Source organism: Rutidosis leptorrhynchoides, chromosome 8, assembly GCF_046630445.1.
Source record: "Rutidosis leptorrhynchoides isolate AG116_Rl617_1_P2 chromosome 8, CSIRO_AGI_Rlap_v1, whole genome shotgun sequence".
Classification (NCBI taxonomy): Eukaryota; Viridiplantae; Streptophyta; class Magnoliopsida; order Asterales; family Asteraceae; genus Rutidosis; species Rutidosis leptorrhynchoides.
In genome coordinates this window covers 109,021,774-109,047,235 of record NC_092340.1, presented here as the reverse complement: position 1 = coordinate 109,047,235, position 25,462 = coordinate 109,021,774, and the positions used below count along the sequence as shown (strand labels likewise).

The 25,462-nt window shown below is 33.9% G+C and overlaps 1 protein-coding gene across 2 annotated transcripts; it reads right to left on the bottom strand.

The window, feature by feature from the left end:
* Positions 1-4,735: 4,735 nt before the first annotated feature.
* LOC139861357 (U-box domain-containing protein 4-like) lies at positions 4,736-8,615 on the bottom strand. 2 transcript variants are annotated; one of them, XM_071849731.1, is made up of 6 exons: positions 8,439-8,615; positions 8,152-8,215; positions 7,760-8,040; positions 7,552-7,665; positions 5,144-6,874; positions 4,736-5,051 (listed from the first exon to the last, which is right to left on the bottom strand). In XM_071849731.1, the coding sequence occupies exons 3-6, from the start codon at positions 8,033-8,035 to the stop codon at positions 4,992-4,994; spliced, it is 2,181 nt and encodes a 726-aa protein (XP_071705832.1). In that variant the 5' UTR covers positions 8,036-8,040; positions 8,152-8,215; positions 8,439-8,615; the 3' UTR covers positions 4,736-4,991. The 2 variants fall into 2 exon arrangements, with proteins under 2 accessions (XP_071705832.1, XP_071705833.1); XM_071849732.1 differs by lacking the exon at positions 8,152-8,215.
* Between the last annotated feature and the right edge of the window lie 16,847 nt (positions 8,616-25,462).

Sequence of the window (25,462 nt, the reverse complement as noted above, 5' to 3'; positions counted from 1 at the left end):
AACCCGTGAGAGATTTAAATGTTATTTTAAATTAACAATATATGTACATCTCCGCGTTTCGCTATGGAATTGTCGACTTTTAAAAATTTAATGTAAAATCAACGTGTATGAAAAGTATCCCAAATATTTATCGTTTTTTAAAAAGCGTCCGTTTTGCGTATAGCTAGTGACATTGTGTTCCTAAAATTATTTCGAGTTTAATGATAGTGTCGAAAAAATTTAACTCGTTGCGAGTTAGAAGATATGACCCGTTGAATATTTGGGTGGAGTTTATTTAAGATTTTTTTATGAAAATAGTTATTTGACACTTTACCCCCTGTTTGGGGGGTCGATTTGAATTTTTCAAAAAAGTTTGGGGGACTTTGTTGGTAAAATAAAATTTAGTTAAAAATTTAAAAAACCCTGGTTACTATTCTTAAATTTTGTCTATTAGTTAATACTAGTTATCGAACCCCCGCTTCGCACCGGGGGTTCGGTTTTCAATGTATTTTATTGCGTTTAGTAAAATTATTTTGTGGCTAACGATGATGTCGCTGAAACGCAACTCGAGTCGAACTAAAAGGTATAACCCGTGAGAGATTTAAATGTTATTTTAAATTAACAATATATGTACATCTCCGCGTTTCGCTATAGAATTGTCGACTTTTAAAAATTTAACGCAAAATCAACGTGTATGAAAAGTACCCCAAATATTTAGCGTTTTTTAAAAAGCGTCCGTTTTGCGTATAGCTAGTGACATTGTGTTCCTAAAATTATTTCGAGTTTAACGATTGTGTCGAAAAAATTTAACTCGTTGCGAGCTAGAAGATATGAACCGTTGAATATTTGGGTGGAGTTTATTTAAGATTTTTTATGAAAATGGTTATTTGACACTTTACCCCCTGTTTGGGGGTCGATTTGAATTTTTCAAAAAAGTTTGGGGGGCTTTGTTGGTAAAATAAAATTTAGTTAAAAATTTAAAAAACTCTGGTTACTATTCATAACTTTTGTCTATTAGTTAATACTAGTTATCGAACCCTCGCTTCGCGTCGGGGGTTCGGTTTTCAATGTATTTTATTGCGTTTAGTAAAATTATTTTGTGGCTAACCTTTGATGTCGTTGAAGAGCAACTCGAGTCGAACTAAAAGGTATAACCCGTGAGAGATTTAAATGTTATTTTAAATTAACAATATATGTGCATCTCCGCGTTTCGCTATGGAATTGTCGACTTTTAAAAATTTAACGCAAAATCAACGTGTATGAAAAGTACCCCAAATATTTAGCGTTTTTTAAAAAGCGTCCGTTCTGCGTATAGCTAGTGACATTGTGTTCCTAAAATTATTTCGAGTTTAACGATAGTGTTGAAAAAATTTAACTCGTTGCGAGCTAGAAGATTTGACCCGTTGAATATTTGGGTGGAGTTTATTTAAGATTTTTTATGAAAATGGTTATTTGACACTTTACCCCCTGTTTGGGGGGTCGATTTGAATTTTTTTAAAAAGTTTGGGGGGCTTTGTTGGTAAAATAAAATTTAGTTAAAAAATTAAAAAACTCTGGTTATTATTCATAACTTTTGTCTATTAGTTAATACTAGTTATCGAACCCCCGCTTCGCACCGGGGGTTCGGTTTTCAATGTATTTTATTGCGTTTAGTAAAATTATTTTGTGGCTAACGATGATGTCGCTGAAGCGTAACTCGAGTCGAACTAAAAGGTATAACCCGTGAGAGATTTAAATGTTATTTTAAATTAACAATATATGTACATCTCCGCGTTTCGCTATGGAATTGTCGACTTTTAAAAATTTAACGCAAAATCAACGTTTATGAAAAGTACCCCAAATATTTAGCGTTTTTTAAAAAGCGTCCGTTTTGCGTATAGCTAGTGACATTGTGTTCCTAAAATTATTTCGAGTTTAACGATAGTGTCAAAAAAATTTAACTCGTTGCGAGCTAGAAGATATGACCCGTTGAATATTTGGGTGGAGTTTATTTAAGATTTTTTATGAAAATAGTTATTTGACACTTTACCTCCTGTTTGGGGGGTCGATTTGAATTTTTCAAAAAAGTTTGGGGGCTTTGTTGGTAAAATAAAATTTAGTTAAAAATTTAAAAAACCCTGGTTACTATTCTTAAATTTTGTCTATTAGTTAATACTAGTTATCGAACCCCCGCTTCGCACCGGGGGTTCGGTTTTCAATATATTTTATTGCGTTTAGTAAAATTATTTTGTGGCTAACGATGATGTCGCTGAAGCGCAACTCGAGTCGAACTAAAAGGTATAACCCGTGAGAGATTTAAATGTTATTTTAAATTAACAATATATGTATATCTCCGCGTTTCGCTATGGAATTGTCGAATTTTAAAAATTTAACGCAAAATCAACGTGTATGAAAAGTACCCCAAATATTTAGCGTTTTTTAAAAAGCGTCCGTTTTGCGTATAACTAGTGACATTGTGTTCTAAAATTATTTCGAGTTTAACGATTGTGTCGAAAAAATTTAACTCGTTGCGAGCTAGAAGATATGAACCGTTGAATATTTGGGTGGAGTTTATTTAAGATTTTTTATGAAAATGTTTATTTGACACTTTACCCCCTGTTTGGGGGTCGATTTGAATTTTTCAAAAAAATTTGGGGGGCTTTTTTGGTAAAATAAAATTTAATTAAAAATTTAAAAAACTCTGGTTACTATTTATAACTTTTGTCTATTAGTTAATACTAGTTATCGAACCCTCGTTTCGCGTCGGGGGTTCGGTTTTCAATGTATTTTATTGCGTTTAGTAAAATTATTTTGTGGCTAACGATGATGTCGTTGAAGAGCAACTCGAGTCGAACTAAAAGGTATAACCCGTGAGAGATTTAAATGTTATTTTAAATTAACAATATATGTGCATCTCCGCGTTTCGCTATGGAATTGTCGAATTTTAAAAATTTAACGCAAAATCAACGTGTATGAAAAGTACCCCAAATATTTAGCGTTTTTTAAAAAGCGTCCGTTTTGCGTATAGCTAGTGACATTGTGTTCCTAAAATTATTTCGAGTTTAACGATAGTGTCGAAAAAATTTAACTCGTTGCGAGCTAGAAGATTTGACCCGTTGAATATTTGGGTGGAGTTTATTTAAGATTTTTTATGAAAATGGTTATTTGACACTTTACCCCCTGTTTGGGGGGTCGATTTGAATTTTTTTAAAAAGTTTGGGGGGCTTTGTTGGTAAAATAAAATTTAGTTAAAAAATTAAAAAACTCTGGTTATTATTCATAACTTTTGTCTATTAGTTAATACTAGTTATCGAACCCCCGCTTCGCACCGGGGGTTCGGTTTTCAATGTATTTTATTGCGTTTAGTAAAATTATTTTGTGACTAACGATGATGTCGCTGAAGCGCAACTCGAGTCGAACTAAAAGGTATAACCCGTGAGAGATTTAAATGTTATTTTAAATTAACAATATATGTACATCTCCGCGTTTCGCTATGGAATTGTCGACTTTTAAAAATTTAACGCAAAATCAACGTGTATGAAAAGTAACCCAAATATTTAGCGTTTTTTAAAAAGCGTCCGTTTTGCGTATAGCTAGTGACATTGTGTTCCTAAAATTATTTCGAGTTTAACGATAGTGTCGAAAAAATTTAACTCGTTGTGAGCTAGAAGATATGACCCGTTGAATATTTGAGTAGAGTTTATTTAAAAAAATTTTATGAAAATAGTTATTTGACACTTTACCCCATGTTTGGGGGTTCGATTTGAATTTTTCAAAAAAGTTTGGGGGACTTTATTGGTAAAATAAAATTTAGTTAAAAATTTAAAAAACCCTGGTTACTATTCTTAAATTTTGTCTATTAGTTAATATATAAATACAAATTAGACGGATGTGTGGTTCATACAAAAAACACCCAGGTGGCATTCATACAAAGCCCCACGTCAAAAAGTACATAGATTTAGCAACCAAGCGAAAATTTGATATAAATAATAGAGATTTTAGAAAGTTTTACAGCTTTTATTTTTCAGATACTTAGCTTCAATTTGTATCCAGTGGCATTGTTCAACTACGGGTGTGTTTGTTGGCCCCTTAATGGAATGGTTCAGTGCTGAATGCTGAATCATTCAGCATTCAGCGCGTTTGTTTCTGACCTCTAAATGACATATGGTACTGAATGGTTCAGAATTTAATGCTGAACCATTCAGAGATAAAACACTCTCTTAACCATTAAAAGCCTAAATTTTCAGTAATTTTCTCCTCAAATCATATCTTGAACACTTAACTAACAAGTATATTGAATTTTTTATTCATGTTACACTTTGATAAGGTAGTTTTACTCATTTTATATCGTTCATTCTAAATGATTATCAAACAGCTTATTTTCATTCAGAACAAACTTTATTCAGAGGCTTTGAATCATTCAAATTATGAACCATTCAGCGCTAAATCATTCAGTTTTATCAAACTCACCCTACGTGAGATATAGGTTTCGAATTATCCGATAAAATGCCTGAAACTAGTCCTACGAATCCCCAATCAATCAATCATCTTTATTGGATGCTGAAGTTGCTCAATAACTCAGACAAACTCCATATAAGTTACAAACCACAAAGTAAATTCTCATTTAGTGTCTACAGTATTCTAATTATGTAAATATCAGCAGTTTAGGTTATTTGTTACAAATATTACATGGCGTTCAGATAGTAGCTATAAAGATAAGAAAAATGACAGAAAATGAGAAAAAAAAACATAGAGTTATGAGAAAGAAAACAAGGTATACCATAAACTAAAAAAATTCAATAAAATAAATAAAGTTTTCTCAAAACTACAACAAACATATACATAGAAAGCATCAACTTTACAAAATAAAAAAAAAATAAAAAAAGTTATTCATCAGATATCTCAATCAAGCCCTTCAAAAAATCATGTATCCTCAATTCCATTTCCTAATCTTATGCATATTTGCAGCATTAAATGTACAGGTGTACACAAAGCTTACCAATTGATAAAGCCTCAATACCAACATAATCGTCTCATCGCCTCCCACCATTACCATGTCGCTGGTTTCTAAAGTAGCTAATCAGTGATTGAGCCTGCAAGAATATAAACAAAATCCAACTCCATTTCACATTCAATATGAAAACAGGGTATCGCAAAATTAGAAAATAAAAAAATAAAAAATCACCTTTTCCTTGGCTCTCGGGGTACCAGACTGTGACAAAGCGACCAATGGTGGAACAGCACCTTCATGGAGCACCATATTGCAATATCTACTGCTATTAGTACACAACTGTAAAAGGGCAGCTGCAGCGTTTTCCTTACCTCGAGCTGAACCGAGTTCAACCACTTCAACGAGAATAGGTATCCCGTTCTCTTGACCAATCCCGGCTCTCCCCTCGGGAATCGTAGCAAGATTTGACAAAACAGCAACCGCCTTATCAACCAACCCGGTTGCGGGGTCCATCAACTCTACAAGGTACTTGACAGCGCCTTTCTCCACAATTCGGATCTTGTTTTCATGTAATGTGGATAGATTAAATAAAGCTGTTGCTGCATCTTTCTTCCCTCGTGGGGTCCCGTTTCCTAATAAATCAACTAACGGCCCGATCGCTCCTGACCGCCCGATCTTTATCTTGTTTTCTTCAATAACTGAAAGACTGAAAAGTGTTGCAGCTGAATTTTCTTTTGCCTCTGAGCTTCCGGTTTCAAGTACGTGAATCAACGGTTCGATTGCATTTGCGTTACCAATGGCAGTTTTGTTGATATCGTTTATCGATAAGTTTAAAAGGGCAGTAACGGAATTTTCTTGAATTTTTTCATCAGGTGAATAAAGCATGCTGATTAATAAAGGAATAGCACCACAGTTAGCTATTACATTTCGAATATCTTTATCGTGTCTAGCTAGTAATCTGAGTTGCAAAGTAGCATTCTTAACTATATCAATTGATTCGCTACTCAAATCTTGAACAAATTTTTTGACTTGAGTTTCGATTTCACTTAGATCAGGTCGCGTTTCGGTAACCGTTCGTTCTATTGGTCTACGCCATATTTGATTTCGTGATCGGTTTCTGAATCGAGGTGAATATTCATGTTGTTCCCTTTGTGGGACCGCACTTTCGGCTGCAATGGGCTTTGATACCACTTCTCCGGTAGCATCACCGCTACCGGAAGATTCTTTTACTGGCGGTGATACGGTTGAAGGTCCGCCAGTATCCAAATTTCTCTCCCTAGATTCATCTAAACTGCCATTGCTAATGTCTAATTTATGCACATTTTCAGATATTTCAGCCATGGAATCTTCCGAAGACGAAGGAGCATGATGCTCCATATATTTAGGTGAACCAAGTTGGTTCAAGTTTGGGGATTTCACAGGGTCTGGCAGCTTAACATTGTTGGATTCGCACCAATTTGCAATTAGTGCCTTAACAGTGTAATTAGGAATAAGATTAGTGTGGACAAGAGTTTGCATTGTTTTTGGACAAACCATAAGCCCGCTATTAATCCAATTACGGATATAAACCCGTTCATATGTTTGTCCAGAAGCTACAATTACAGGATCGGTCATCAATTCAAGCGATAATGGGCAACAAAAGTCTGAAGGTACCGATATATGGGTCCCACTCTGTGATTGTATCATCTCAACATAGCAATCATGCATGTAGGTTATAAGCGCAATCATTTCATCAATATACTCTACATCTTCAGTCTTTTCTGCTTGTTCGGCATTCTCCTTTAATTGTTCTAGGGCAACCAATTCGATTAAAAGTTCTTGATTTGACTTTAAGCTAAGCAAGTCAGCAATATTTGACCTGATATCTGAGCTAGGTTCAGTGCCCTCAACTTGATCCCTTATAACTTTGGACACGATAGCTGATGGATTTTCATATCCCATATGCTTAATTTTTTGCACACAATGCTGCAACCACATACATCGCAGAGAAGAATGTTTTATTTTCAAGGGTTTTTTAGTTTGGTAGTGTATCTAACTTTAAACCTTTTAATATTATGGGCATGTTTGGCACAGAGCTTTTAGGAGCTTTCAGCTTATAGCTTTTATGAAAAAAGCTCATATTTGATAAAAAGCTTCGTTTGATTAAGAGAGCTTAAAGCTTTTAGACGAAGGGAAAAAGCTATGAGAACTAGTGTTTGAGAAAAAGCTCCTAACATTTTGTCATTTTACTCTTTATTTTAACAATTCCAGCTACTCTGCCAAACACCTAAATACATGTAAAAAGTTAACAGCTACAAGCTACCAGCTAGTTTTGCCAAACATACCCTATAAGTCTCCAACTTTGAAACCTCCTATTGTATGTATTCAAGTTTTAAAATTGCCGATGTATGTTTTTGCATGTTTTTGGCTAATTAAATTGATGTGTTTTTGCAAGTTCTATACATACAACAGTAAGTTAAATGCGGATAAAATTTGGTTTTAAAACTCGTGTACATGCAATAGAAGGTCTCAAAGCTGAATACATACAACAGTAGAATTTATAAAGTTGAATACACTTCCAATATAGAAACCTAATTTTCAATTCATATTAAGAACGTTAAGGTTTTAAGTAAATATCAATAAGTTACATTGTGAAGGCATACCTCAAGCGAAGGTGAACTCAATTCTACAGGAAGTTCTTCACATGATTGCAGCAGTTCAAGGAGTTCAAGACCATGAGTCTGAACTTTTGCAAACAACGATCCAACCTTTAAAACCTTCAAAGTAAAAAAGATTAGTCACTATGTAACACCTAATAATTCAAATTCAATAACTACTGTACAAAATCAATAACTTTGAATTGTAACATACAAAGTAAACTTTACTCATCAACGGATGAGAATCTTCTAGCACCTCCTTGAGTTCATCAACCGACAAACTCAAGCCGGCAAATTCCTTCTGTAACAATTCACTTGATGCCACCTCAGCATCAACAATAGACTCGAGCACAGGCTTAATTATCTTCAATACTTCTTCAATCTTAATGTAATACTTGTTAACAATGCCACTATATTTGTTATCTTGAAACGACAGTTGAAGAAAACTAGCTATATTTTTAACAAGCGCTTTTAACAGTGATATCTCCATCGAACCTGCGTAAACAAGTACTCCGTAATTATTAATTTATCATTTATTTAAACAAAAATAATCAAAATTTATATCTATATAACCTTATTGAAAAGTTATTAAAAATAATGACTAACCTATCTATCTCTGCACACTTTGTGATTAGTTAATTGATAGGATCTTGTTCACATAGAATTAATACTACAGAAACGACAAGCAATCAATCACTAAACGGTAAAATAAACGAGACTTCATCTATAAGTACATATCTAATCAGACAAAAACGTGAAATCAATAACGCGTGAATTGCATCAATTGAATTAGTCAAACACAGATTAGGAGACAGTAAGAAAATGAAACCCTAGAAACAACAAAATGAGCTGAAAGTGAATGAATCAATTGATTACGAGAATAAAAAGGTCACCTGAAGATGGACGGCCGAGTTTCAGTAGATTTTCGGTTGAAATTTGGGGCGTGTTGTGACGAATTTTGAAGTTAATTTGATTTTGATTAAATAATTAAATTAATAAATATAGAGGGGGTGAATATTTTTATGTTATGATGATTGGGGTTTTTATTTCATTTTGGTTGTAATTATGTTGTGTATGTGTATCGTTATATCATTAGACTGCAGTTTTTCAACCATTTTTAATAGTTTTTCCAATTCCAACACATGGTTTGTCTATGTTCACACAGACCATAAACAGATACTAGTCAATGAACTTGCTACTTTTATAAATCCAGAGAACGATTCCAAATAAATCTTATAAAGTTGACTATCGGTTTAATAAAATTGTGATCTTTATTATTTTTTCCTTCTAAATAAATAGAAAAGGAAGAATACGAATTAAAATAATAATATACTCCGTATTATGTAAACGGTGTTCAACCTTTTTTTTTTTGGGCAAAGAAACGAAAACTCTATAACAAATATTGATCTCGAAGAGAGACAAGAAAACAAAGAAACATAACTAACATCCACGACCGAGGCTCTAAGACAACAAACATAACCTATACAATACAACCAAGAAACGCTAACTAGTCCTGAACCTCTCCGAGATGAAACAGAATGAAAATACAAACAAAGAAAACGAAACTAAGCAAACATCTAAACAAAAGCGAACAAATGCCCTACAAATCAAGCATTAACGTTTTTGTTGTTGAAATCATTAACCACCTTAGCTTTAAACGCAAACGTTGATTCAATTCCGACCCCATTCGAATTCAAACCGCCATTCCTATATTCGTCAAAAAAACCTTCACCATCTAACACCTTTTCCGACCCCGAACCCAAGTGTTCAACTAATGAATTCTCTCTTAATAGGCTTAATAGGGGTGTTAGGCATGGTGATTCGCTATCTTCATTTCTCTTCACCTTAGCGGCAAAAGGATTACGCATTTTCACTAAAGCGGCTACGAATAAAGGTCTTTTCAAAGGGGTTGAAGTCGGGAAAGATATAGTGTTAGTATCGCATCTCTAATATGCGGACGACACTTTTTTTTTTGTTAAGTGAAGTCGTTCAAATGCCTTCAATCTAAGGAATCTTCTTGAATGTTTTTAGCTAGCTTCGGGGCTAAAAGTTAACTTCCAAAAGAGTTGTGAGTTTGGTGTGGGGGTCGATTTTGCGGAAGTGAATCTTAATGCTAGTCTCATGGGATGACAAGTTGGTAAATTCCCTTTCATTTATCTTGGTTTGCCCGTTGGTTCGAAAACGAATAAGTTAAGTGATTGGCGTGCAATTATTGATAAATTCAATGGTAGACTTTCGGGTTGGAAAATGGGATCGATGTCATTCGGATGAAGATTAGTTCTTATTAAATCGGTACTTACTAGTCTCTTATTGTACTATTTCCCGCTCTTTCGTGCTCTGTCGCGAGTGATATGAAACGACCCATCCTAATCCATCTGGACGAAGTCATCAACATCTGGTCCCATTGCGAGGTACTGACCTAAATATGCCATGAACGACTCCAAGTAATATCTTTGTAATGAGCAAATGCACAGCGGAAGATTTCTTTAATAGCTGAGAATAAACATGCTTAAAAGTGTCAACCAAAAGGTTGGTGAGTTCATAGGTTTATCATAAACATTCATTTCCATAATTTTAATAGACCACAAGATTTTCGTTTTTATAAAGATCATACAGGCATTTCACAATCTGCATAAAAATCATTCATATGGTGAACACCTGGTAACCGACATTAACAAAATACATCTAAAATATCTCCATCATTCCGGGACTCTCATCGGACATGATAAATCGAAGTACTAAAGCATCCGTAACCTGGATGGGGCTTGTTGGGTCCAATAGATATATCTTTATGATTCGCGTCAATTGGTGGCAATTATAATAAACACCAATTCTTAGGCTACCAAGCTAAAAGGGGTGATATCCGGTATAATAATCCAACCATAGAATGTAGTTTTTAAGTACTTGTGTCTATTTCGTAAAACAGTTATAAAAGCAGCATATGTATTCTCAGTCCCAAAAATATATATATTGCAAAAGCATTTAAAAATGGAGCAAATGAAACTCACGATACGATATTTTGTAGTAAAATATGCATACGAATGAACTGAACAATGCAAGGTTGGCATCAGATTCACGAACCTATATCAAGTGTATATATTAACACATTATAATATTAATCAACTAAGTTTACATCGTATTAAGACTAATATCCTTATATATATTCATATTAATACTTATAATATGTTATAATATGTATCTGATATATAATTTAATTAATGTTATCTTACTATAAATGATATTATATTAAAAACATGATATTTATGTGATATTAGTATATTTATGATATAGGTAATAAATATATTTTGCATAAATAATATTTGTTGTAATAATAATAATATTAATAGTAATATTAATAATACTAATGATAATGATAATAAAAATAATACTAATGTTTAAAATATTAATAATAATAATAATATTAGTTATATTAATAATATTTATAGTAATCTTTAATAATGAAAATGATTAGATTTTAATAATGGTAATGATAATAATAATAGTTTTGCTAATAATAATAGTAGTAGTAATAACAATAATAATGATACTTAATAATAAATTTAGAAATGATAAAATTAATAATAGTAATGATAATAATACTTATGTTACTAATAATAATAATAATAGTAATAATAATAATAAAAGAAGTTCTACCTCAAAAAAAAAAATAGGCTGAGAAAATAATGCCCCAGCCCGGGCTTGAACCTAAGACCTCTCGCTAATATGACACCTCCCATAACCACTCCTCCGTTTCATTCATTTCTGATTAATTCTTGATTTATTTCTATTTAACCCGTTTTTATGTGTTCCCCTTCTTCTTCTTCAAACACGACAGTACCATTCGGGAACAGAACTGGATCTAGATCTCGGCCCAATAACATTTAATTATCTAAGCTCAATTAGTAAATAACAAGCCCGAATAGCAAAAGTGGGCTGCTGCAATTTGAACATAAATCGAAAATAGGAGTCCAGTAACAATTATAAAGGGTTTTCGTTATTTGCTATATTAAATTATGCAGCAACTGTAGCAAACAGAAACGAACATGAGGCAGTGCAGTAATACGGTGGTTGTAGGGGTGATCGAACGTGGTTGTGGGTTGTGGTTTTTATCTTCTCGAACGAAAACAGGAATAAGAGTATTCGATTGTTTAGTGATCGTAAATTTTAAGCATAAGAGATAGGACATGGGTTCACAGCTGTAACATCTTCTTCTTGCATCATATCTCATCAGTCACCATTATCGCGATCATCATCAACTTCAAGTTATCCGTCGTGTCAACACAGAATCGTTATCAAAATAGTTACAGTTCATTATCTCTTAAATGGGTTCGATATTTTTGTTTCGAGATGGACTGAAACAGAAATAGGAGAGGTCGAGCTGTATAGTAATAGAATGGATAACAGTGTAGCAGCACAAGTAAATAGGAGCAATAGCAAAAATATAGAAAATAATGATCGAAATTGGTGATGGTTTTAAGTGGTGAAGGTAGGGTTGATCATAAAGGTATTATAATGGGTTTGGGTTTGGTTAATTTACCGAAACAAAAACATTGAAATGTCCCGTTCATATTGATTATAAACGTTCCATATTAATTGATTTCGTTGCGAGGTTTGGACCTCTATATGAGACGTTTTTCAAAGACTGCATTCGTTTTTAAAAACAAACCATAACCTTTATTTTATCGACAAGGATAAAAGGACACCACCTAGATTATCCAGAAATGATAATATAAAAATATCACACTTACACACTACCAATACATATTGGTTTACAATATTAATATGTTACAACAAAATAAATCTCGAATGCAGTTTTAAACAATATTATACAAATATGCTGACACCAAATCTTGTCCATATTTAGCATGCAACAGCGGAAGCTCTTAATAGTCACCTGAGAATAAACATGCTTTAAACATCAACAAAAATGTTGGTGAGTTATAGGTTTAACCTATATATTTATCAAATCGTAATAATAGACCACAAGATTTCATATTTCAATATACATCCCATACATAGAGATAAAAATCATTCATATGGTGAACACCTGGTAACCGACATTAACAAGATGCATATAGAATATCCCCATCATTTCGGGACACCCATCGGACATGATAATTTCGAAGTACTAAAGCATTCTAAATTCCAGAATGGGGCTTGTTGGGCCCGATAGATCTATCTTTACGATTCGCGTCAATTTGGGGGTCTGTTCCCAAATTCTTAGGCTACCAAGCTAAAAAGGGGCATATTTATCTTCGATCATTCACCCATATAATGTAGTTTCATTTACTTGTGTCTATTTCGTAAAACATTTATAAAATTGCATGTATTCTCATCCCAAAATATTAGATTTTAAAAGTGGGACTATAACTCACTTTCACATATTTTTACTTCGTCGGGAAGTAAGACTTGGTCACTGGTTGATTCACGAATCTATAACAAATATGTACATATATATCAAAGTATGTTCAAAATATATTTACAACATTTTTAATATGTTTTAATGTTTTAAGTTTATCAAGTCAGCTGTCATCGTTAGTAACCTAGAACTAGTTGTCCACAGTTAGATGTACAGAAATAAATTGATATATATTATCTTGAATCAATCCACGACCCAGTGTATACACGTCTCAGGCTAGATCACAACTCAAAGTATATATATTTTTGGAATCAACATCAACCTTGTATAGCTAATTCAAACCTTACTGCATATAGAGTGTCTATGGTTGTTCCAAATAATATATATACATGGGTCGATATGATATGTCAAAACATTTGCATACGTGTCTATGGTATCCCAAGATTACATAATATATTAGAATACATGTTTAATACAATATGAGTTAGCTAGGATATGATTAATATAGATTTGTTACCAATTTTCACGTAGTTACAACAAGCAAAAATATCCAATCTTGTTTTACCCATAATTTCTTCGTTTTAAATCCGTTTTGAGTGATTCAAGTTGCTATGGTTTCATATTGAACTTAAGTTTATGAATCTAAACAGAAAAAGTATAATTTTATAGCCAGAAATACAGGTTACAAGTCATTTTTGTAAAGGTAGTTATTTCAGTCGAAAGAACAACGTCTAGATGACCATTTTGGAAAACATACTTCCACTTTGAGTTTAACCATGATTTTTGGATATAGTTTCATGTTCATAAGAAAAATAATTTTCCCAGAAGAACAACTTTTAAATCAAAGTTTATCATAGTTTTTAATTAACTAACCCAAAACAGCCATCGGTGTTACTACGACGGCGTATATCCTGTTTTACGGTATTTTACGTGTTTTCAGGTTTTAAATCATTAAGTTAGCATATTATATAGATATATAACATGTGTTTAGTTGATTTTAAAAGTCAATTTAGAAGGATTAACTTTTGTTTGCGAACAAGTTTAGAATTAACTAAACTATGTTCTAGTGATTTCAAGTTTAAACCTTCGAATAAGGTAGTTTTATATATATGAATCGAATGATGTTATGAACATCATTACTACCTCAGGTTTTGAGGATAAACCTACTGGAATTGAGAAAAATAGATCTAGCTTCAAAGGATCCTTGGATGGCTTGAAAGTTCTTGAAGCAAAATCATGACACGAAAACAAGTTCAAGTAAGATTTTCACTCGAAATAAGATTGTTAAAGTTATAGAAATTGAATCAAAGTATGAATATGAGTATTACCTTATATTAGAAAGATATCTTACTTTAAATAATAAAGATTTCTTGAGGTTGGATGATCACTCAAAGTGGATTTGCAAGATTGGAAGTAAGCTAGCAAACTTGGAAGTGTTGTTGGTGTATTCTTGAGTAGTTGTTTTATAACTTGGTTTATGTACGGATTTATGAACTAGATTGAGCTAGATTTTGATGAAGATGATGAATAACACTTAGAATAATGGAATAACACTTGAGAGAGAGTAATTTGATTCAAGAAAATTGCAAAGTGAATGTGTTTGTGAGTATGCAAGTTCACGTGAATATGGTGCTTCCATATAGGCTCCATTAGTTTGTAATTTTGTGAGATATTTCATGCTAGATGTTAAATGATGGTTCCCACATGGTTAGGTGACTTACATGGGCTTCTAATAGCTGATCATTGGAGTGTATATACCAATAGTAAATACTTTTAGAAGCTGTGTATTGTACGAGTACAAATACGAGTGCATACGAGTAGAATTGTTGATGAAAATGAATGAGGATGTAATCATAAGCATTTTTGTTAAGTAGAAGTACTTTGATAAGTGTCTTGAAGTCTTTAAAAATTGTATGAATACATATTAAAACACTACATGTATATATATTTTAACTAAGTCGTTAAGTCATCGTTAGTCGTTACATGTAAGTGTTGTTTTGAAACCTTTAGTTTAACTATCTTGTTAAATGTTGTTAACCCATTGTTTATTATATCTAAAGAGATGTTAAATTATTACATTATCATGATATTATGATGTATTAATATATCTTAATATGATATATATATATACATTTAAATGTCGTTACAACGATAATCGTTACATATATGCCTCGTTTCGAAATTCTTAAGTTAGTAGTCTTGTTTTTACATATGTAGTTCATTTTTAATATAATTAATGATATGTTTACTTATCATAATATATTTTAACTATATATATATCCATATATATGACATCATATAGTTTTTACAATTTTTAACGTTCGTGAATCACCGGTCAACTTGGGTGGTCAATTGTCTATATGAAACCTATTTCAATTAATCAAGTCTTAACAAGTTTGATTGCTTAACATGTTGGAAACATTTAATCATGTAAATATCAATCTCAATTAATATATATAAACATGGAAAAGTTCGGGTCACTACAGTACCTACCCGTTAAATAAATTTCGTCCCGAAATTTTAAGCTGTTGAAGGTGTTGACGAATCTTCTGGAAATAGATGCGGGTATTTCTTCTTCATCTGATCTTCACGCTCCCAGGTGAACTCGGGTCCTCTACGAGCATTCCATCGAACCTTAACAATTGGTATCTTGTTTTGCTTAAGTCTTTTAACCTCACGATCCATTATTTCGACGGGTTCTTCGATGAATTGAAGTTTTTCGTTGATTTGAATTTCATCTAACGGAATAGTGAGATCTTCTTTAGCAAAACATTTCTTCAAATTTGAGACGTGGAAAGTGTTATGTACAGCCGCGAGTTGTTGAGGTAACTCAAGTCGGTAAGATACTGGTCCGACACGATCAATAATCTTGAATGGTCCAATATACCTTGGATTTAATTTCCCTCGTTTACCAAATCAAACAACGCCTTTCCAAGGTGCAACTTTAAGCATGACCATCTCTCCAATTTCAAATTCTATATCTTTACTTTTAATGTCAGCGTAGCTCTTTTGTCGACTTTGGGCGGTTTTCAACCGTTGTTGAATTTGGATGATCTTCTCGGTAGTTTCTTGTATTATCTCCGGACCCGTAATCTGTCTATCCCCCACTTCACTCCAAAAAATCGGAGACCTGCACTTTCTACCATAAAGTGCTTCAAACGGCGCCATCTCAATGCTTGAATGGTAGCTGTTGTTGTAGGAAAATTCTGCTAACGGTAGATGTCGATCCCAACTGTTTCCGAAATCAATAACACATGCTCGTAGCATGTCTTCAAGCGTTTGTATCATCCTTTCGCTCTGCCCATCAGTTTGTGGATGATAATCAGTACTCATGTCTAGACGAGTTCCTAATGCTTGCTGTAATGTCTGCCAGAATCTTGAAATAAATCTACCATCCCTATCAGAGATAATAGAGATTGGTATTCCATGTCTGGAGACGACTTCCTTCAAATACAGTCGTGCTAACTTCTCCATCTTGTCATCTTCTCTTATTGGCAGGAAGTGTGCTGATTTGGTGAGACGATCAACTATTACCCAAATAGTATCAAAACCACTTGCAGTCCTTGGCAATTTAGTGATGAAATCCATGGTAATGTTTTCCCATTTCCATTCCGGGATTTCGGGTTGTTGAAGTAGACCTGATGGTTTTTGATGCTCAGCTTTGACCTTAGAACACATCAAACATTCTCCTACGTATTTAGCAACATCGGCTTTCATACCCGGCCACCAAAAATGTTTCATGAGATCCTTGTACATCTTCCCCGTTCCAGGATGTATTGAGTATCTGGTTTTATGAGCTTCTCTAAGTACCATTTCTCTCATATCTCCAAATTTTGGCACCCAAATCCTTTCAGCCCTATACCGGGTTTCGTCTTCCCGAATATTAAGATGCTTCTTCGATCCTTTGGGTATTTCATCCTTTAAATTTCCCTCTTTTAAAACTCCTTGTTGCGCCTCCTTTATTTGAGTAGTAAGGTTATTATGAATCATTATATTCATAGATTTTACTCGAATGGGTTCTCTGTCCTTCCTGCTCAAGGCATCGGCTACCAAATTTGCCTTCCCCGGGTGGTAACGAATCTCAAAGTCGTAATCATTCAATAATTCAATCCACCTGCGCTGCCTCATATTCAGTTGTTTCTGATTAAATATGTGTTGAAGACTTTTGTGGTCGGTATATATAATACTTTTGACCCCATATAAGTAGTGCCTCCAAGTCTTTAATGCAAAAACAACCGCGCCTAATTCCAAATCATGCGTCGTATAATTTTGTTCGTGAATCTTCAATTGTCTAGACGCACAAGCAATCACCTTCGTTCGTTGCATTAATACACAACCGAGACCTTGCTTTGATGCGTCACAATAAATCACAAAATCATCATTCCCTTCAAGCAATGACAATATAGGTGCCGTAGTTAGCTTTTTCTTCAATAACTGAAACGCTTTCTCTTGTTCATCATTCCATTCAAATTTCTTCCCTTTATGTGTTAATGCAGTTAAGGGTTTTGCTATTCTGGAAAAGTCTTGGATGAACCTTCTGTAGTAACCAGCTAGTCCTAAAAACTGGCGTATGTGTTTTGGAGTTTTCGGGGTTTCCCACTTTTCAACAGTTTCTATCTTTGCCGGATCCACCTTAATACCTTCTTTGTTCACTATGTGACCGAGGAATTGAACTTCTTCCAACTAAAATGCACACTTTGAAAACTTAGCGTACAATTCTTCCTTCCTCAATACTTCTAACACCTTTCTCAAATGTTCACCATGTTCTTGGTCATTCTTTGAGTAAATAAGTATGTCATCAATGAAAACAATGACAAACTTGTCAAGGTATGGTCCACACACTCGGTTCATAAGGTCCATGAACACAGCTGGTGCATTAGTTAAACCAAACGGCATGACCATAAACTCGTAATGACCGTAACGTGTTCTGAAAGCAGTCTTTGGAATATCATCTTCTTTCACCCGCATTTGATGATACCCGGAACGTAAGTCAATCTTTGAATAAACAGACGAGCCTTGTAGTTGATCAAATAAGTCGTCGATTCTCGGTAGTGGGTAGCGGTTCTTGATGGTAAGTTTGTTCAACTCTCGGTAGTCGATACACAACCTGAATGTACCATCTTTCTTCTTGACAAACAAAACAGGAGCTCCCCACGGTGATGTGCTTGGTCGAATGAAACCACGCTCTAAAAGTTCTTGTAATTGGCTTTGCAGTTCTTTCATCTCGCTGGGTGCGAGTCTGTAAGGAGCACGAGCTATTGGTGCAGCTCCTGGTACAAGATCTATTTGAAATTCAACGGATCGATGTGGGGGTAATCCCGGTAATTCTTTCGGAAATACATCGGGAAATTCTTTTGCAATGGGAACATCATTGATGCTCTTTTCTTCAGTTTGTACTTTCTCGACATGTGCTAGAACAACATAGCAACCTTTTCTTATTAGTTTTTGTGCCTTCAAATTACTAATAAGATGTAGCTTCGTGTTGCCCTTTTCTCCGTATACCATTAAGGGTTTTCCTTTTTCTCGTATAATGCGAATTGCATTTTTGTAACAAACGATCTCTGCTTTCACTTCTTTCAACCAGTCCATACCGATTATCACATCAAAACTCCCTAACTCTACTGGTATCAAATCAATCTTAAATGTTTCGCTAACCAGTTTAATTTCTCGATTCCGACATATATTATCTGCTGAAATTAATTTACCATTTGCTAATTCGAGTAAAAATTTACTATCCAAAGGCGTCAATGGACAACTTAATTTAGCACAAAAATCTCTACTCATATAGCTTCTATCCGCACCCAAATCAAATAAAACGTAAGCAGATTTATTGTCAATAAGAAACGTACCCGTAACAAGCTCCGGGTCTTCCTGTGCCTCTGCCGTATTAATATTGAAAACTCTTCCGCGGCCTTGTCCATTCGTGTTCTCCTGGTTCGGGCAATTTCTAATAATGTGGCCCGGTTTTCCACATTTATAACAAACTACATTGGCATAACTTGCTCCGACACTACTTGCTCCGCCATTACTCGTTCCGACACTATTTGTTCCTTTCGTTCTATTAACCCCTGGTCCGTAGACCTCACACTTCGCCGCGCTATGACCATTTCTTTTACACTTGTTGCAAAATTTGGTGCAGAACCCCGAGTGATACTTTTCACACTTTTCGCATAGCTGCTTCTGATTGTTGTTGTTGTTGTTGTTATTATTGTTGTTGGGATGATTGTTGTAGTTGCTGTTGTTGTTGTTGTTGTTGTTGTTGTTGTTGGGCCGTTTGTTGTAGTTGCGATTGATGTTGCGATTGTTGGGATAATTGTTGCGATTATTGTTGTAATTGCTGTTGTTGTTGTATTGGTGATTCTTATCACCGTTTTCCTCCCACTTTCTTTTGACTTGCTTCACATTGGCCTCTTCAGCAGTCTGTTCTTTAATTCTTTCTTCAATCTGGTTCACTAGTTTGTGAGCCATTCTACATGCCTGTTGTATGAAGGCGGGCTCGTGTGAACTTATATCTTCTTGGATTCTTTCCGGTAATCCTTTCACAAACGCGTCGATCTTCTCTTCCTCATCTTCGAATGCTCCCGGACACAATAGGCACAATTCTGTGAATCGTCTTTCGTACGTGGTAATATCAAATCCTTGGGTTCGTAACCCTCTAAGTTCTGTCTTGAGCTTATTGACCTCAGTTCTAGGACGGTATTTCTCGTTCATCAAGTGCTTGAATGCTGACCACGGTAGTGCATACGCATCGTCTTGTCCCACTTGCTCTAGATAGGTATTCCACTATGTTAACGCAGAACCTGTGAAGGTATGCGTAGCGTACTTCACTTTGTCCTCTTCAGTACACTTACTTATGGCAAACACCGATTCGACCTTCTCGGTCCACAGTTTCAATCCGATCGGTCCTTCGGTTCCATCAAATTCCAAAGGTTTGCAGGCAGTGAATTCTTTGTAGGTGCATCCTACACGATTTCCTGTACTGCTGGATCCAAGGTTATTGTTGGTATGTAGCGCAGCCTGTACTGCGGCTATGTTTGAAGCTAGAAAAGTACGGAATTCCTCTTCATTCATATTCACGGTGTGTCGAGTAGTCGTTGCCATTTCCTTCAAAATAGTCAAATGGAACAAGTTAATCATATAGAATATTAAGAGTAGTTAATAGTATTTCGTAGCATAATATGAACTCATTTATAAAAGCTTTTTCTTCATATTAGCGTTTTATAAGTTTAAATTCGGGTAGTACCTACCCGTTAAGTTCATACTTAGTAGCTAATATACAATTCAACTACTACAATTCTATATGAAAAACTGATTATAATAATATTTCGCGTTCAAACTTTTACACAATATTTTACAAACTTACAATACCGCTTATTTTACATATAGAATGAAATATAGCACAAAATAAATTTGATACAAGATGGTTGTGAAGATAATTCTAGCTAGTACACAAGTCGTTCAGTAAAGGCAATAAAGACACGTAATTCATACGTCCAGAAACAAGTCATGCATTCTGGTTTTACTAGGATTACTTCCCATCCTTGGTCTTGTGGAACATAACCGTTATGGCCATTGATAAGACATCGTGTTGTAACGTCGTCAAAGGGACGAGGGTTACGTAATGTCCAACAGTCCCGTAACAATCTAAAAACCTCATTTCTTACCCCAATTTCCGACTCCGTCACTTGTGGGAACGTTTTGTTTAATAGTTGTAGCCCGATGTTCTTGTTCTCACTTTGGTGAGAAGCGAACATTACTAATCCGTAAGCATAACATGCTTCTTTATGTTGCATGTTAGCCGCTTTTTCTAAATCACGAAGTCCAATATTCGGATATATTGAGTCAAAATAATTTCTTAACCCATTGCGTAAAATAGCATTTGGGTTCCCCGCAATATATGCGTCAAAGTAAACACATCGTAACTTATGGATTTCCCAATGTGATATCCCCCATCTTTCGAACGAAAGCCTTTTATAAACCAAGGCATTCTTGAAACGTTCTTCGAATGTCTTACAAACTGATCTCGCCTTAAATAGTTGTGCCGAAGAATTCTGACCGACTCTAGACAAGATTTCATCAATCATGTCTCCGGGTAGGTCTCTTAAAATATTGGGTTGTCTATCCATTTTGTGTTTTTATACTGTAAAATAGACAAGAGTTAGATTCATAAAAAAAATACTTATTAATACAAGCAATTTTTACATATATCATAAAGCATAAGCACACTATATTACATATATTACACCACACGAATACAACTATCTTATTCCGACTCTCTTGTTTCTTCTTCTTCGGTTTTGGTTCGTTTTGCCAAGTTTCTAGGGATATATGATGTTCCCCTAATACGAGCTGTCGTTTTCCACATTGGTTTAGAAAAACCTGGTGGTTTAGAGGTTCCCGGGTCATTGTTACAACTTAAGGACTTCGGGGGTTGACGATACATATAAAGTTCATCGGGGTTGGAATTAGATTTCTCTATTTTTATGCCCTTTCCCTTATTATTTTCTTTTGCCTTTTTAAATTCGGTTGGGGTAATTTCTATAACATCATCGGAATTCTCGTCGGAATCCGATTCATCGGAGAATTGGTAATCCTCCCAATATTTTGCTTCCTTGGCGGAAACACCATTGACCATAATTAACCTTGGTCGGTTGGTTGAGGATTTTCTTTTACTTAACCGTTTTATTATTTCCCCCACCGGTTCTATTTCTTCATCCGGTTCCGATTCTTCTTCCGATTCCGATTCTTCTTCCGGTTCCTCTTCGGGAACTTGTGAATCAGTCCACAAATCATTCCAGTTTACATTTGACTCTTCATTATTATTAGGTGAGTCAACGGGACTTGTTCTAGAGGTAGACATCTATCACATAATATCAAACACGTTAAGAGATTAATATATCACATAATATTCACATGTTAAAAATATATAGTTTCCAACAAAATTTGTTAAGCAATCATTTTTCAAGTAAACACGGTCGAAGTCCAGACTCACTAATGCATCCTAACAAACTCGATAAGATACACTAATGCAAAATTCTGGTTCTCTAAGACCAACGCTCGGATACCAACTGAAATGTCTCGTTCTTATTGATTAAAAATGTTCCATATTAATTGATTTCGTTGCGAGGTTTTGACCTCTATATGAGACTTTTTTCAAAGACTGCGTTCATTTTAAAACAAACCATAACCTTTATTTCATCAATAAAGGTTTAAAAAGCTTTACGTAGATTATCAAATAATGATAATCTAAAATATCATGTTTACACACGACCATTACATAATGGTTTACAATACAAATATGTTACAACAAAATAAGTTTCTTGAATGCAGTTTTTACACAATATCATACAAGCATGGACTCCAAATCTCGTCCTTATTTAAGTATGCGACAGCGGAAGCTCTTAATAATCACCTGAGAATAAACATGCTTAAAACGTCAACAAAAATGTTGGTGAGTTATAGGTTTAACCTATATATATCAAATCATAATAATAGACCACAAGATTTCATATTTCAATACACATCCCATACATAGAGATAAAAATTATTCATCTGGTGAACACCTGGTAACCGACATTAACAAGATGCATATATAAGAATATCCCCATCATTCCAGGACACCCTTCGGATATGATATAAATTTCGAAGTACTAAAGCATCCGGTACTTTGGATGGGGTTTGTTAGGCCCAATAGATCTATCTTTAGGATTCGCTTCAATTAGGGTGTCTGTTCTCTAATTCTTAGATTACCAGACTTAATAAAAAGGGGCATATTCGATTTCGATAATTCAACCATAGAATGTAGTTTCACGTACTTGTGTCTATTTTTTAAATCATTTATAAAACCTGCATGTATTCTCATCCCAAAAATATTAGATTTTAAAAGTGGGACTATAACTCACTTTCACATATTTTTACTTCGTCGGGAAGTAAGACTTGGCCACTGGTTGATTCACGAACCTATAACAATATATATATATATATATCAAAGTATGTTCAAAATATATTTACAATACTTTTAATATATTTTGATGTTTTAAGTTTATTAAGTCAGCTGTCCTCGTTAGTAACCTACAACTAGTTGTCCACAGTTAGATGTACAGAAATAAATCGATAAATATTATCTTGAAACAATCCATAACCCAGTGTATATGTATCTCAGTATTGATCACAACTCAAACTATATATATTTTGGAATCAACCTCAACCCTGTTTAGCTAACTCCAACATTCACATATAGAGTGTCTATGGTTGTTCCGAAATATATATAGATGTGTCGACATGATAGGTCAAAACATTGTATACGTGTCTATGGTATCTCAAGATTACATAATATACAATACAAGTTGATTAAGTTATGGTTGGAATAGATTTGTAACCAATTTTCACGTAGCTAAAATGAGAAAAATTATCCAATCTTGTTTTACCCATAACTTCTTCATTTTAAATCCGTTTTGAGTGAATCAAATTGCTATGGTTTCATATTGAACTCTATTTTATGAATCTAAACAGAAAAAGTATAGGTTTATAGTCGGAAAAATAAGTTACAAGTCATTTTTTTAAAGGTAGTCATTTCAGTCGAAAGAACGACGTCTAGATGACCATTTTAGAAAACATACTTCCACTTTGAGTTTAACCATAATTTTTGGATATAGTTTCATGTTCATAATAAAAATCATTTTCTCAGAATAACAACTTTTAAATCAAAGTTTATCATAGTTTTTAATTAACTAACCCAAAACAGCCCGCGGTGTTACTACGACGGCGTAAATCCGGTTTTACGGTGTTTTTCGTGTCTCCAGGTTTTAAATCATTAAGTTAGCATATCATATAGATATAGAACATGTGTTTATTTGATTTTAAAATTCAAGTTAGAATGATTAACTTTTGTTTGCGAACAAGTTTAGAATTAACTAAACTATGTTCTAGTGATTACAAGTTTAAACCTTTGAATAAGATAGATTTATATGTATGAATCGAATGATGTTATGAACATCATTACTACCTTAAGTTCCTTGGATAAACCTACTGGAAAATAGGAAAATGGATCTAGCTTCAACGGATCCTTGGATGGCTCGAAGTTCTTGAAGCAGAGTCATGACATGAAAACAAGTTCAAGTAAGATCATCACTTGAAATAAGATTGTTATAGTTATAGAAATTGAACCAAAGTTTGAATATGATTATTACCTTGTATTAGAATGATAACCAAGAAACAAAGATTTCTTGAGGTTGGATGATCACCTTACAAGATTGGAAGTGAGCTAGCAAACTTGAAAGTATTCTTGATTTTATGTAACTAGAAGTTGTAGAATATATGAAGAACACTTAGAACTTGAAGATAGAACTTGAGAGAGATCAATTAGATGAAGAAAATTGAAGAATGAAAGTGTTTGTAGGTGTTTTTTGTCGTTGGTGTATGGATTAGATATAAAGGATATGAAATTTTGTTTTCATGTAAATAAGTCATGAATGATTACTCATATTTTTGTAATTTTATGAGATATTTCATGCTAGTTGCCAAATGATGGTTCCCACATATGTTAGGTGACTCACATGGGCTGCTAAGAGCTGATCATTGGAGTGTATATACCAATAGTACATATATCTAAAAGATGTGTATTGTATGAGTACGAATACCGGTGCATACGAGTAGAATTGTTGATGAAACTGAATGAGGATGTAATTGTAAGCATTTTTGTTAAGTAAAAGTATTTTGATAAGTGTATTGAAGTCTTTCAAAAGTGTATAAATACATATTAAAACATTACATGTATATACATTTTAACTGAGTCGTTAAGTCATCGTTAGTCGTTACATGTAAGTGTTGTTTTGAAACCTTTAGGTTAACGATCTTGTTAAATGTTGTTAACCCAATGTTTATAATATCAAATGAGATTTTAAATTATTATATTATCATGATATTATCATGTATGAATATCTCTTAATATGATATATATACATTAAATGTCTTTACAACGATAATCGTTACATATATGTCTCGTTTAAAAATCATTAAGTTAGTAGTCTTGTTTTTACATATGTAGTTCATTGTTAATATACTTAATGATATGTTTACTTATCATAGTATCATGTTAACTATATATATATATATCCATATATATGCCATCATATAGTTTTTACAAGTTTTAACGTTCGTGAATCACCGGTCAACTTGGGTGGTCAATTGTCTATATGAAACATATTTCAATGAATCAAGTCTTAACAAGTTTGATTTCTTAACATGTTGGAAACATTTAATCATGTAAATATCAATCTCAATAAATATATATAAACATGGAAAAGTTCGGGTACATTAGGGACTGCAACAGCAGCAATGGCAGCTGTAAATGTTGTCTGTTTTGTAGCCTGGTTTGACAGGAAACTGAACAGGAAGAAACACAAAGATAACTTGGTGGTTATGGTGTTCATAATTAGGATGGTGATGGTTGTTTGCGTTGAACCGAAACATCAACAACTTAAATGGGTTTTCGATGATTATTATGGTGGTGGGTTGTTGATGGTTGCAACCGTAAAGGAAGAAGAGAGGAAGCAAGGA

Excerpts from the sequence above, each read along its gene's own strand:
- LOC139861357 (XM_071849731.1), bottom strand. The coding sequence starts at position 8,035 with ATGGAGATATCACTGTTAAAAGCGCTTGTTAAAAATATAGCTAGTTTT. Across the intron at positions 6,875-7,551 it reads TGAGTTCACCTTCGCTTGAG|CATTGTGTGCAAAAAATTAA; the intron begins GTATGCCTTCAC and ends ATGTGGTTGCAG. Across the intron at positions 5,052-5,143 it reads CCCCGAGAGCCAAGGAAAAG|GCTCAATCACTGATTAGCTA; the intron begins GTGATTTTTTAT and ends ATATTCTTGCAG.